Below are 14988 nucleotides of genomic sequence, written 5' to 3'. Positions count from 1 at the left end.
TTCATGAGTATCCCAGGTTAAAGGGATAGTCTGGTCACCCTACCAGATGTGTCCTCATACATCTTTGCTGCTGTCGTGCCAAACAGCCTCTCTTGGCACGCCAGGTCTCATGAGACTCTGCTAGTGTCGGGCATATTTTTTTTGCGTCTTTTTGCCAACAAATGTGTCTTAGAAGCAATGCAATGCAGCTAGAACACTCCAGGAGACTATACTGATTAACTTGCTATTTAACACTTGTATATCTGTGTGCAACTGGTCTCTGAATCTGCATATGAAATGCTACGATGCAGCGGCTGTGACTTTTTTCTATGTCAATTTCAGTCGCACACAGATATAAAAGTGTCGCATATCAATAAACTAAGGATCAAATAGGGTTGAGGTTACCTAAAGGATAAAAAAGGGGCAGACTACATGGGCCAATTGGTTCTTATCTGCCATCAAATTCTTTGTTTCTATGTTTCAAATAATCAGCACAGTCTCCTGGTGCATCCTAGATGCAATGCGTTGTGTGTAAGACGCATTTTCAGCAAAATATACACAGAAGCTAGCGGAGTTGCATGGCAAAGCATCTAACGCTGTGTGACGTATTGAGGCTAGATGGATGAACACACATCTGTAGTTTTAATTCACTACTGATGCAATGTTTTTTTGTTTGTTTTTCATTTACAATGTGATTATTGCATGTAAAATGCCTAAATCTATGTTATGCCTTCTGGTTTGACACTTCAAAATAAAAAATTAGAACAATACAGTCTAATTTACTGCACATTAAACATGGATTGTTTTCAGTCTTTTTTTTTTTTTTTTCGTTTATGTACTCTGAAACCTATAGTATGAATGCATTTTTTTTTAACGAAAAACAAAAATACATGCCTTTTTCTGGAAGAATGAAAACATAACTTTGTGCCCAATTACGCATAGCAGAACACTTTTAAATAAATATTTATTTTTTCTATGCTTATTGCTTAAAAAATATTACAATTTTTTTTATTATTATTTTCAAAATGTACCACACATTTCAAACTTGCCTCTGAAAGATCCAGTATTTGTGATGTGCAGACAATTTTAGAAACATAAAACCAAAAAATGAAGAAAGAAAAAAGACAAGAAAGAAAAAAAAGAATAAAAAAAAAAAAAAGATAAATTAAAAAGTATAATACTTTTCCCCTTGTCAATATTCGTAAAGATTTATTAGGTTTATTTTGCAAGTTATTGTTTGAAAAGAAAGATTAGGGTGCTAATAATGTTTTATGACAGTTCACGCCGAAAGCAATTTCCATAAGACAGATCTTACATTGACCCCTAGAAAGGTTGCATTTTCTGGTAGAGAGATACTGGGTACACAATTAGACATTTTTACATACAAGAGTTTAACCCGTTAACCTGGGTCTTGCATTATAATATCCACCACATGTTATTTAAGCTTTAGCAAGAATATGGGGCAATCTATAGCTGCTGTGTGACATCCATTAGCCCCATAGACATTTCCTATATAGCTGTGAAAAAAAGGCACCTACATTTGATTTTACTGCACAGAGCCTTTAACTATAACAAAAACATGAGATTATTATATCGTGCTCCTTGGAAATTTTCTAACAAATAGAAAAAAAATTTGTAAAATAAAACGACAATAATTTACCATCTGTTCTGTAATATGTAATAAACAGGTAGATTATATATATATATATTATATATGAATATATAGTAAACCTTTAGGTGCCTCTCAACAGCAGGTAAGTTTGAAGATGGTGGAGCAATATAAGCCACTTATTGGAAAGGAGCTTTCCTTTAAGGTTACAGCATCAAAATTGGAAGCCCGGATCTGTCTAACATGATCAATGGAGTTTAACATTTGTGCAAGTGAATACTCGAGGGATGGAAGAAATAACTCTCAGCACAGGGTAGGCCCCCAATGTACTGTAAGATCCTCCATGCTGAAAGTTAATTTAAAAAAAATATATATAAAAAAATTCCAGTCTCGCTTAAAAAACAAAAAAAACAGCCATGGGTTACAATTTGAGAAAACAAAAAGTGCAAATGTGGGTTCGCACAGTCCTTGTGTAACTCATGGCTGTTGAAGGATATGAGCGACAAATTAACAGCGAGACCAATAGCGGCTTATTCAGTAACTGTAAATCAGCGGATTCCACCTGTCACTGGGCCCAATGATATTTTTGTTTTTATCCACATGCTTAAAGATCAGCTGATTTAAAGTTACTAGAATAAGCCCATAGGATGTCTTACAATGTGGCTGCACTTTAACAGAGTAATGGACACAGAGTAGATTGTCACCTTGAGGGTCATTAGTTGTTTTTTTTTTCTCTTTAATCCATGCACCTTAATAATAAACTTGCATGAATTTACCACAGGTTCATAATGGCCTTGAACAGATAATGCTTACAGAGCCTAAAGCTTCGAAAATGCCTATCTGGCCTGTACATATTTCATTAAAAATAAACTCTATATAATAAATAAATATATAAAATAAATATAATGTTGCCTTTGGAATTTCTATAAATAAATTTAAGGTTTTTTTGTATTGTTTGTTTTTTTAGTTTTTTTTTAAACTTTTGTTTCTTTATTTTCTTTTCCTTTTTTTTCTCTTCACTAAGAGGTCTTTGATTTAGGAACGGTGGGATGGCACCTCAATGAGCAATTAACCGAAAAGTTTTTTTTTTTTTTTTTTAGTAAGACTGCACCCATCCATGCCTTGGTAAATGAGCGTACAACTTGAGCAGGCCTTCAGCCAAAAATCCTGATGAACCGAAGTATGGCAGTTGATATACGATGACTTAAGGGGTGATCAAAAATTTAAAAGCTTGTCTATTTCCCAGCATGCATCAGGCCTCATTCCTCCTTGCTTTTGCTTCTAGGATTTTTTTTTAATGTATTTATTTATTTATTTTGCTCTTTGCCTTGTAATAAATCAAGCACGAGTGGGCACAGACTTTCCTTCAGGAGAACAGTCCTGTAAGTGCAGAACAGAATCAGCATGTTCGATCCAAGCCTCCATCATATATTATGCATGCGACAAAGTTTGGCAATAGTGCAGCTGATGTGATGAGCCTGCTAACCAATAGGAACCCACCGGTGAAACTTTTTGATTTAATATAGTGGTTACTTTTTAAGGGCTTGAGTGAAGGAACTGTCTTTGTCAACTTTGGCTTAGAATATCTTTATAAAGTTCAGGTACTTTTTCTGGGTCCACTGGTCTAGGTAAAAAATGTGTAAATTTCTGATGCCGTTTAGTCCTATTGCCTTCTCTTGGAGTACCATCTTTATTTAATGCTACATAGTATCGACGTCCTGTATCCACGTGTTTATAGAGGTTCGATGAATACGTGTTGTACCAATTTTCTTCAAACTGCTCTCGGAACACACACTCCTGGGTCAACTTTTCCTGCAAGGAATAGACAACAAGCATCCATCAATGACTTTGGTCATACATAAAAATAACATAAACTATACAGTATCACTTCAGTGTTCAGACCCACAATGGTTCCTGGTGCTAGCACGCAAAGCAGCATCTTGCCTAAACTGTAATGCAGCTATGCATACTCTGTATTTCCATAGCTAACAACAGGTAGTGGTTTGCAGGCCAAACACAGGTTTTTACAGATTTAGCCTGGAACGGTTTAACCTGTCCTTTGATATTGACCAATTGATCAGTGCTACTTCTGATATGTCATCTGGTGAGCGCAACTCAAGGTCAGCAGATCATTTATTCATACAAATTATAATTTCTTCATGTACATATACTTCTGATCAGGGGTGCTTCCACCATGAGGAGTTAAGAACAAAGTGCTAGGAGCCGCAGGCAAAAGGACATTCCACACAACCAAAAATAACTGCCCAACTTTTGGACACAATCTTTCCACCTTCACAGAAAAATCATCATCATTACTCTATATCTACTGTACACTGTTTTCCAAACAATGGGTGGTGCCACCGTATAAATGGGGCAATGTCGCCAATATAAGCAATAGCATCACCCCAACATTATAAAGACAGACACTGTGCCAGTATAGTCAATATGGGGCAAAATGTATCAATGTGGTAAGATCTGGTATAATTAATGAGTGTCTGACAGTATGCTCAATTGCGCAGTTATGTATAATCCGGATAAAAAGCGGCTGCTTGAGTTAGATGAGGCGGTCTGTTATATACCACACTTATGTTTTTCGAAAATTGCCAAGATTACATCACACTTTTCACATACATTACAAGACTCTGACTGCACAACTCTACATAAATTATGCAATGTGCCAATTTCACATCCTAATTAATTATAGAACATCTGCTGTTTGCGTGAATTCCTTTTACTTCAATTTATGAGATTGTAAAACGAAAAAATTCCTTTATGGGTTTTTTTTTTTTTAAACATTAAATAACTTTCCCCCCACATTACTGAAGCTAAGTGACTCACATGTTTACATTGAGGTTTGCTATTTTGGTGAATTGCTCTAAATGTGCTAATTTTGCATCGGTGTGCAGATTTATTTATGTGTGAAGAACACAGCTAGCGATTTCCGTGCTACTTACAGACGTGGGAACTAGCTATAAAGCCTCGTTACAACCCCAAATTGTAAGTATTACACTGCAAAAACGAAAAACCATGTTTCTCAGCAAAAATCCATATAAATATCTCACATCCATAGTTTTTTTTTTGTATTGTTCAACAAGATTATAACATCTTGTTTTGCATAGTAAGTGACAACTTAAAGCCACAAACCCAGGCTTACAATTACAGGTTGGGGTATCTGTTATCCGGATATCCGTTAACCGAAAACCGGCATATTTTGGCGCAGTAGTGATGTCACTCCACGGACCTCCGCGCCAACATGTCGGCCGCCCGCTGATGTGCCAGATCGTAAAACAAGCACACACCTCCCCCCCCTCATTTATGTTATATAATAAAAGGCTAACACTACCCCTCACCTCTAAGGGGGGAATTCAAGTGTTTTGTGCACTGACATTACTTTTAGGCTGTTCCGTCAATTTGATGGGCTGGTAACTAGTAAGGCTATTAAAAAACCCAAAAAACCTACAGCTGGCGAAAACTGGAGTTTTGGAGCAGCAGGGCTTCTGGCCTTGCAATAAATCTGCCGCTTACTCTCTTGTAATATAAGTGCTTTTGTTTGTAAAAAAAAAAAATACAAACTGCCTTATATAAGATTATGTATTTAGGGTATGTGGGTAAAAGTTGGTCTCTAGGGAGGGGAGTTATGGGAGAAATCTTACGTTCAATCAATGTGTATTTGAAACTTAGAGGTCCTTTAAAACCTGCAAATATCAGGTACAATAAATGAATTCCGCGAGATAAATTAAAAAGGAGTGCCAAGACTCAGGGGATGTTTATAAAATCTCTAGAACAGAATAATTAATTCTTATATGCAGCAACCAGACAGTTCTAATCCAATAAATTACAATCATTTCCACAAATTATGGTTATCAGGATATTCAATTGATGCCACTACAAACAGTGTGGCATGATTTGTAACGTTGCTTTTATAGATGACTGTGATGTCAAAAAGGGATGAAGCTTAATGTAAGAAACAACAAAGCCACAAATCGCAAATGAGCTCTGGATACCAATGACCATTACACCTTGAATCTGTTATTTACAGTCCGACGCTGTGCAAGCTGTATGGGCTCTTTAATAACTCCTGCTCCTGAGGCTTTTATAATGTGTACTGATCAGAGGACTATTTCAGACTTTTAATTATTTATCTGTGTGGATGGTAAAATGCATTATTTAATATCACCCGAGGAATCTCTTAACTGGGAGTGACATGTACAGTGCTTGGAAGGCAAACAAAGAGCCCATGCACTCTAATACCCCCCCCCGTACAGACCTGACTTCAGTTGTCCTACAAAATAATGGTCTGTTTGAGGACGTGTTCCATACTATCCCAAGTAAAGGCTACTAATGTGTGGTAAAACCTGTTGCATGCATATCCTGTAGGGTACGATGAGCAAGACTTCAAATCTGGAGCGCAGGATTTTCTCTCATCACTGAGGCAGAATTTCATCCGTTTCTCCGACGAAATTTCCCTTCGTCATTTTTTTCCACCTGGACTATTCCCTCGTTTTACACCAGGCACAACATAGTCCAGAATGAGTTGACACGGTCACACTTCCAGTTCTATTTATTCAGCAAAAATCCCTGCCGCTAACGTTCCTGAGCAGGAGATCTCTGTACAATGAGGGCTACTGTATTTCCTCCGCATTCTCTGGGTACACGCTGGGGCAACTTGTCCTCTGACCCACTGTTGTGCCGACAGAGCAGCCGATTAGGTAAGCTATACACACTTACCAATCAGCCACTTAATATGTCAGTCCAGACATCACAGTTGGGGCGTGATAGCCCATACACACAACCAGATGTGCCGATAGATCTACAGATACACCGGCTGTGCTGCAGGTCCAACGTCTTATGTCTATGAACGACGTCTACTTCGCCGTACAGAGGAGAAGGACTGCATAGAGTCTGCACATGGGCCAACTCCTCTATTAAACTGCCCCTGCATGGGTGGAGTTTTCTTGAAAATAACGAGTAACATATTTCTATATAAACAGAAAGGTACTAAAAAGAAGGAAATGAAAACAATGAAATAACGTTTTATAACAAGATCGGTGCAAATGTAAAATATATGTAAGTGTAATGGATCATTCTCTGCTCACTGGACCTTCTAAGTGAAGAACACATGGGTGGGAAAATAAAAAAAAAATTTTTTTTCCCTCTTCTATTTGTGACAAGTAGAACTTTGCTGGCTGACACAATGGAACGTTTAATGTAGTGTCTGCGGCACAATCTAGTTATTGTTTTGATTTTGGAACACTGAAGAGATGCTTGAAATTGCTAGGCCCCTTACTAGACTAGAAATAGTGACACGTCCCGAATGTCAAATAATTTACTAACATAGCGCTCTGTTTGTTACCCTTTGTTTACTGTTCCTACGTTCTTGCTTTTATATTATTTTCTGCAGTATATTAGATTACTATAAAATACTCAATATGGTTTGTCACCAATAAAACGGCTACATGCCTTTACAATACCAGACGATTTCTGGACTTCCAGACATATTTTGCATTAGTGCATGGACAATACTGTAAGTTTTAACTACGGGCATAATTCACAGTTGTATGTAAACCCGATGATTTGTGCACAACTCTGATTGTGGTTGTAGTACTGCTGATGCGCAAGACCCTACAGCAGCAGAAAACCTCCTATCCCCAGAGCCGCTGAGTAATGCTAGCTGGCAGGGGTAAGAGTACGCTTTCTGTTTCGCCAGCCCTGGATGCCAGTGCACATATGCGGCCAGACTTTGCCAGTTCGCAAGTGTGCAGTGGACATGGAACCCCTGCTTTGGGCTTACAATTTCACTTTCATCTTAAAAAAATAAATAAATTGTAAACTATACAAAGATATATAAAAAATATAAACAAAACACTTTGCCGCCATTCCGAACAGAAAAATACTTTATTTATATAGTGGTATATTCTTGCTATTGCCATCTGTATTGTCCAACTCAAATCAGACACTTCGTGTGGATACAAAATGAGGGACATATGTATTAAGCCTGGAGAAGTAATAAAGAAGTTATTTGCGGAAGGTGATAATGCCAGTCAGCTCCTAACTGTCAAGTTACAGGCCGGGTTTGAAAAATGACAGTTGAAAGCTGATTGGCTGGTGCATTATTACCTTCTATTTATCACTTCTTTGTAACTTCTCCAGGCTTAATACATCTGCCCCTTTAGTATGGATAATGCTTTATATGTGTATTTAGTATGGAGCCAACACTTTATGTTTATTTAGTATGGATCCGACACTTTATGAGTATTTAGTACAGAGCCGGCTTTTTATGTGTATTTACTGTAGTATACTGTAGATCCGGCACTTTATGTGTATTTAGTATGGATATGGCAGTTTATGTGTATTTATTATGGATCCGGCACTTTATGTGTATTTAGTATGGATCTGGCACTTTATGTTTATTTATTATGGATCCGGCACTTTAGGTGTATAATTATTTAGTATAGATCTGGCTTTTTATGTGTATTTACTATAGTATACTGTAGATCCGGCACTTTATGTGTATTTAGTGTGGATCCAGCACTTTATGTGTATTTAGTATGGATCCGGCACTTTATGTGTATTTAGTATGGATCTGGCACTTTATGTGTATTTAGTATGGATCCGGCACTTTATGTGTATTTAGTATGGATCCGGCACTTTATGTGTATATAGGGTGGGATGTACTAAGCGGAAAATGCGGTAAACCCCCTGTTTACTGCATTTTCTTGATGTACTATCCCCCGGCCGCCAGGTCAGCGCCGCGGCGGGGTACGCCAGCTTCAGCTGGCGATAGTCCATAGAAGCCTATGGGCTTCTCTCCGTGGCGCTGTGTGAGGGATCTGATCGGATCCCTCCCAGCATGCCCAGCGGCCGCCCCCGTCACCCCGCGCATGCGCAGACTGACTTCTTATCGGAAGAGCTGTCCTCCGCAATGCTGATCGCATATGTTAGTACATATGCGATCAGCAGGGCGGCGATGTACATTAGTACATCCCGCCCATAGTATGGATCCAGCACTTTATGTGTATTTAGTATGGATCCGGCACTTTATGTGTACTGTACTTAACATAGTACCGAAAGCCTTTTCTGTGTATGTAGTATTGAACCCTGTGTATATGCACACAAATAAAACGTAAACTGGGCTCTCTGGGACCCTGTATCCTATTAGCCCCTGAAAATTACCTTGGCACTTATTGGGAATTTACAGATGCCGGCACTTATTGGAGATTTTGTTTTGCTTGCCTCAGGTGGACGAAAACTAATTCTGCATTAAGAAGCCCTTTTTCCCCCAATCGCAGCCGTGAAAAAATACATAGGTCCATGAGCTGCGGCAGCCAGTCTGCATGACCTTCAGTGTTACTCACCCTGCGGATGGTGTCGCAGGTGATCTGCTTTTCGGGCGTAGCACTGGATCACACATTTATGCGCCTCCTGCTGCATTACCATATGTAATCCTTCCAAGGAAGCAGCAGCGATTCTTACTACAACCACATGTGACTCAGGACCAGTATCCGTACACACTCACAACTCACCTTGTCCCATTAGACTGCACACATTCAATGAAAAGCGGAACAGTGTCAGGAAATTGGCTCATACCGTACAATCATTTCCTCATGATTACTTTCTGCACAGATATGTGTTAAAGGCTCTTTACAGTAGGCCAACAACTATGTGTTGTTCTTTGTAACATTAAAAGCTCCATTTGCAAATGCTGTATTCAACAAGTTTACATGGCGGCAGGTTTGCTAAGTGATTTGTAGAGTACACAAATAGGTGTGTGAGAACTATTGTTCAGAGGTACCAATTCACACACACAGATGTGAACACTTCCTGGCCTCAGTGGGGGAAAGCTGTGTCTACAGTACACAAGGATGTGCCACCTTCTCCCAGGTGGGTCAGTGGGGACCAAAATATCTAGATGTCTGTATACAAAATACAGGCACATTGTTCTAAATGTGGTCTGAGGTAAACATGGTTTAAAGTTCATGTAATGGATTTTCTCATAGTCTATGCAGAATACTTACACAGCATCTTACTCTGGGCAGAGACTTTGTAATATAAATGGATGCTTTAATCACATTATTATTTACAATCTTATTATCCAAGTCGGAGCTACGGCACACAAAAAAAAAAATCTTAGGAAATATAATTCGGGTGGCGGCGGGATTCAATTATATTCAATGTGCTGGTAGGGATATAGTCTTAGGTCGACCACTATTGGTTGACATGCATTAGGTCGACATGTACTAGGTCGACAGTTCAAAAGGTCGACATGAGTTGTTGTTTTTTAAATAACATTTTTGAACTTTTTCATACTTTACGATCCACGTGGACTACAGTTGAGAATGGTAACCTTGCCCGAAGCATGGCGAGCAAAACGAGATATCTGAGGGGACACGGTGCACTAATTGGGGTTCCCCATCACTTTACGAAGAAAACAAAACAAAAAATGTAAAAAAACTCATGTCGACCATTTGACCTGTCGACCTACTACATGTCGACCTAAGTTGTGTCGACCCATACCCGTGCTGGTGGACATCATTACATACCACATATGATGGTAATCAACCGTTGATCATTTTCCTGTGCACCTCAATGGCGTGCAAGGAAAAGAGAGTGAAGATACATCACTGCGGAATCCATTCATCGCCATAATGGAGGCACTCCGCGACACATCAAGGTGAAGACTTTAATATAATGTGTTCTTTTATGTGTCAACTATTTCATCCAATGTTAAAGACAAAAATGCAGTGGAGCGTCAGAATTCACTAAATCAGGACTTTAATGTGTGTCTTTCGTACACGTGAAAATAAGTATTCTCATAATGCACATGGGGTAGATGTATCAAAGCTTGGAGAAAGATAAAGTACTAACCAAATGGCTCCTAACTGTCATTTTACAGACTTGTGGGGCAGATGTATTAACCTGGAGAAGGGATAAAGAAGTGATAAAGCAGTGATAAGTGGCAGGTGTAACGCACCAGCCTATCATTACAGATTTAAAAAATGATAGGAGATGATTGGCTGGCGCGTTATCACTTTGCACTTATCACTGCTTTATCACTTCCTTCTCCAGGCTTAATATATCTGCCCCTGTGTTTGAATAATGACAGGAGCTGATTGACTGGTACTTTATCTCTCCCTCTACTTTATCTCTCCCCCCCCCCCATGGTTTTGAAAAATACTGCCTTCTGGACTATGCATTCCTCATGGTTTGAACACTTTAAATGCACTATGGCCCTCATTCCGAGTCGTTCGCTCGGTAATTTTCTTCGCATCGCAGCGTTTTTCAGCTTAGTGCGCATGCGCAATGTTCGCACTGCGACTGCGCCAAGTAATTTTGCTATGAAGATAGTTTTTTTACTCACGGCTTTTTCTTCGCTCCGGCGATCGTAGTGTGATTGACAGGAAAAGGGTGTTACTGGGCGGAAACACGGCGTTTTATGGGCGTGTGGATAAAAACGCTACCGTTTCCGGAAAAAACGCGGGAGTGGCTGGAGAAACGGAGGAGTGTCTGGGCGAACGCTGGGTGTGTTTATGACGTCAAACCAGGAACGACAAGCAGTGAACTGATCGCAGATGCCGAGTAAGTCTGAAGCTACTCTGAAACTGCTAAGTAGTTTGTAATCGCAATATTGCGAATACATCGTTCGCAATTTTAAGAAGCTAAGATTCACTCCCAGTAGGCGGCGGCTTAGCGTGTGTAACTCTGCTAAAATCGCCTTGCGAGCGAACAACTCAGAATGAGGGCCTATATACATTAAAAGTCGGTTTCAGCCTACATTTTTTTATTTGTGTAATTGGGAGACGCAAAGATCCTTGTTTTCCTGAAAGACGTAGCTGCATCCGAGCCCCACTGAATACTGGGATGGGCTGAGAGTGCTATGTTTGCAAATCCCTTTCAGCAAGCCTGTGTGATCTCTGGCTGTGTCCCCTGACAGAAACGTTATGTCTGGTGCGTATTGCTGAAATGCTCAGGGTTGTCCTGTGTGGAGCTGTCCTCACTCACTTTGTTTTGAAAGCCCTCAGGTTACTTTATTATGCAAGTTCTGCTTCCCTTTCTGAGAAGGCCTTAAGCCGTCTCACCCGTAGGACATTATCAGATACATCAATGAAGATCTGTATAGACGGGGGACACCAGCAGGGGTCTGACAGGTTTGATTTATGGTGCTCTCCTTACAATGCGGAGTATTCTTGTACGTTTCAATTCGTTTTGAGTACTCATCTGACTTTTGTACATCTATCACACATTAACTCGTCCAGCGGCACAATCCTGTGGCTACCCCCTCAAACCCAGACATCATAATTTTCCTTTTCAATATGCCCAACAGTTTCACAAGTCTTTCATAGAGCAAACGGGCATCCAAACACATAATATCGGACATATACTCTTTACATAGTCATTTCTGTTATTTCTTTAATGAATATGTGATAGCCGTGTGTACAGCAGGTGTCACATGCAAAATTCTATACATGCATCCATAGACAGTAAAAGTCAGTTCTCTGTTTAGCCATGATACTGAAAATAAATATTCACCTATTTGCTAAACAAAAACACTGGACTACTGAGTTGTATGGCTAGCTACTGTGAGAAGTGTAGAGACTATTTGGCTTATTTACTTAAGGTGCATACACACTTGCAGAGAAAATGAACAACGTCACTCATTTTCACCCTTCCTGAGCAACGTCGTTCACTGTCGTGGCAAGTGTGTATGCCGGGGACGACGACTGATGCGTGGCCCTGTGGGTTGTTAATGACCCTCGCTATCGGCGGTGCATGTAGCTCAATCGTACAAGAGCTGCCTGCACGGCCCGGCCGGGCCTTGACGTCACTGAGCGATATGGTCATCATATCGCTCAGTGTGAATGGCCTGCAGTCGACCGCCCGGCCCAGGAGCGGGAAACACTCATAGAGCACGCCGTCTAGTGTGTACCCACCTTAAGCTTTGGAGAGAGAAAAAGTGGATGGAGATAAAGTACCAACCAATCTGTTCATAACTGTCAAATGCGGCCTGTAACAGGACAGTTAGGAACTGGTTGGTTGGTGCTTTATCTCTGTACACTTTATCTCTCTCCAAAGTAATAATTTGTAGCAGCATTATTGGTGGTTTTCTTTTATTAATCAATAAAAATAAAGAACATATAGACATATATTGCCAGCTGAGGCAGAGTTGAATGCAAGTGGTGGCTAATTGGATGCACCGAACTAAGTAGGAAATTTACTAAGCAGTGATAAGAGCGGAGAAGTGAGCCAGTGGAGAAGTTGCCCCATCAACCAATCAGCAGCTCTGTATAATTTTATTGTATGCAAATTATAGATGTTACTTCAGTGCTGATTGGTTGCTTCTCCACTGGCTCACTTCTCCACTCTTATCACTGCTTAGTAAATGTCCCCCTAAAAATGTTGCTACTCGCCTGTATGCGGAGATGTACGCATTACTGCGGCCGGACCACCCCTATCCGTGTGCATGCTTTCAAAGCCATCATTATCAGTGTCACTTCCAGCCTCCTTATCCTTTGCACAAAAGATACATCTGAAAACAGACGTACACACAGCCCGCGTTCTCAACGACGCATCCTGACTGAATTTAGCCTTTGCACCACTGCCGGGTTACACCACGCCCCTTGTAATTGCATACACTTGGCTCCAGATCATACTCAGGGGTAGACGTTTCAAGCCTTGGAGAGAAATAAAGTAGAGAAGTTGCACAAAGCAACCAATAATCAGCTTCTAACTGTCATTATCTGGCAAAGGGGTCTATGTACTATAAGCCTTGTAGAGAAATGAAGTACCAGCCAATCAGCTCCTAACTGCCATATTACAGGCTGTGTTTGAAAAATGACAGGAGCTGGTTGGTTGGTACTCTCCGTCCACTTTATCTTTCTCCGAGGCTTAGTACATAGACCCCACAATTTTTGAAATGACAGTTAGACACAGGTGAGTGCTTTGAGCTACTACGCCACTTTTTGCACGTGAAAGTGAGAGGATGGGATTGGTGAAATATGAACACATAAAAACCATTAAGAAATGTGGTGCAAAACGAAACTATTTGGTATAAGCTGTGACAGAAGCGCAATGTTCAGCGTGTGTGTCTGGGACATGTGCTGCTGCAAGTGGTGAAAGTTTAAAAACTTACCGACCCATACAGCTCCCCTTTCTCGTTCATTCCCAGGTACAGTCCACTCTCGACACCTCGAATGCTGACCAGGCCAACTGCTATACTAATAAATTCCAGGATTCCTAGAAACAGAAGAGACAAGTGATATAGCCAGGACTGATTTTTATACAAAGGAAACAACTCAGTATTACACAGTGCATTATTATTCCTGTTATTAAAGGGCACAACCCAATATTATTTGTAACAGTTTTACTGGACATTTAGACAGCACATAGGCCCTCATTCCGAGTTGTTCGCTCTGTAATTTTCTTCGCATCGCAGTGATTTTCCGCTAATTGCGCGTGCGCAATGTTCGCACTGCGACTGCGCCAAGTAAATTTGCTATGCAGTTAGGTATTTTACTCACGGCATTACGAGGTTTTTTCTTCGTTCTGGTGATCGTAATGTGATTGACAGGAAGTGGGTGTTTCTGGGCGGAAACTGGCCGTTTTATGGGTGTGTGTGAAAAAACGCTGCCGTTTCTGGGAAAAACGCGGGAGTGTCTGAAGAAACGGGGGAGTGTCTGGGCGAACGCTGGGAGTGTTTGTGACGTCAAACCAGGAACCAAACTGACTGAACTGATCGCAGTTGCCGAGTAAGTCTGGAGCTACTCAGAAACTGCTAAGAAGTGTCTATTCGCAATTCTGCTAATCTTTTGTTCGCAATTTTACTATGCTAAGATTCACTCCCAGTAGGCGGCGGCTTAGCTTGTGCAATGCTGCTAAAAGCAGCTTGCGAGCGAACAACTCGGAATGACCACCATAATACGGGTCACTACTGGGATTAAAGCATCCTGTCACACCAACAGAAGAAATACAATAACCAAGAAGAGAAGGTCATTCTGTTGCCAGAGGCCAAAATGTGCCATTTATATAATACTTACAAGTATATATAAACACTATAACACAAAAACACAGACAGCTGGGGGGGTCATTCCGACCCGATCCCACGCTGCACTTCCTTGCAGCGGTGCGATCGGGTCGGAACTGCGTATGCACGGCGTGCGCATTGGCCAAGCGTGACATTGCCGTCGCCGGGCAACGACGCCGAGAACGAGGAAAGCGGTCGCAGCGGCGACCGCAAGAATATTGACGGGAGGGAGGCGGGGCGTCAACTGACCGTTTTCCGGGAGAGGTCCAGCGAACGCAGGCATGTCCAGGCATTTTAAGGGCGGATGTCTGACGTCAAATGCGGGTCCTGCATTACTGGATCCGTTGCAAAGGGTAAGTAGGTACAGGGCTAGTCTTGTTTT

General features: G+C 40.8%; 1 protein-coding gene across 1 annotated transcript in view; it reads right to left on the bottom strand.

The window, feature by feature from the left end:
* Positions 1-1175: 1175 nt before the first annotated feature.
* Positions 1176-14988, bottom strand: part of FGF9 (fibroblast growth factor 9) — a 58915-nt gene continuing 45102 nt past the window's right edge. Inside the window, exons 2-3 of the mRNA XM_063951668.1 lie at positions 13716-13819; positions 1176-3400 (exon numbers count right to left, since the gene is read on the bottom strand). Of these exons, the coding sequence (XP_063807738.1) occupies positions 3155-3400; positions 13716-13819 (350 nt within the window). The 3' untranslated portion in view covers positions 1176-3154. The remainder of the gene's footprint in view (positions 3401-13715; positions 13820-14988) is intronic.

This window comes from Pseudophryne corroboree, chromosome 2 (assembly GCF_028390025.1).
Source record: "Pseudophryne corroboree isolate aPseCor3 chromosome 2, aPseCor3.hap2, whole genome shotgun sequence".
Lineage (NCBI taxonomy): Eukaryota > Metazoa > Chordata > Amphibia > Anura > Myobatrachidae > Pseudophryne > Pseudophryne corroboree.
Note: the sequence above shows the minus strand (reverse complement) of the source record. Positions and strands in the feature narration are given on the sequence as shown.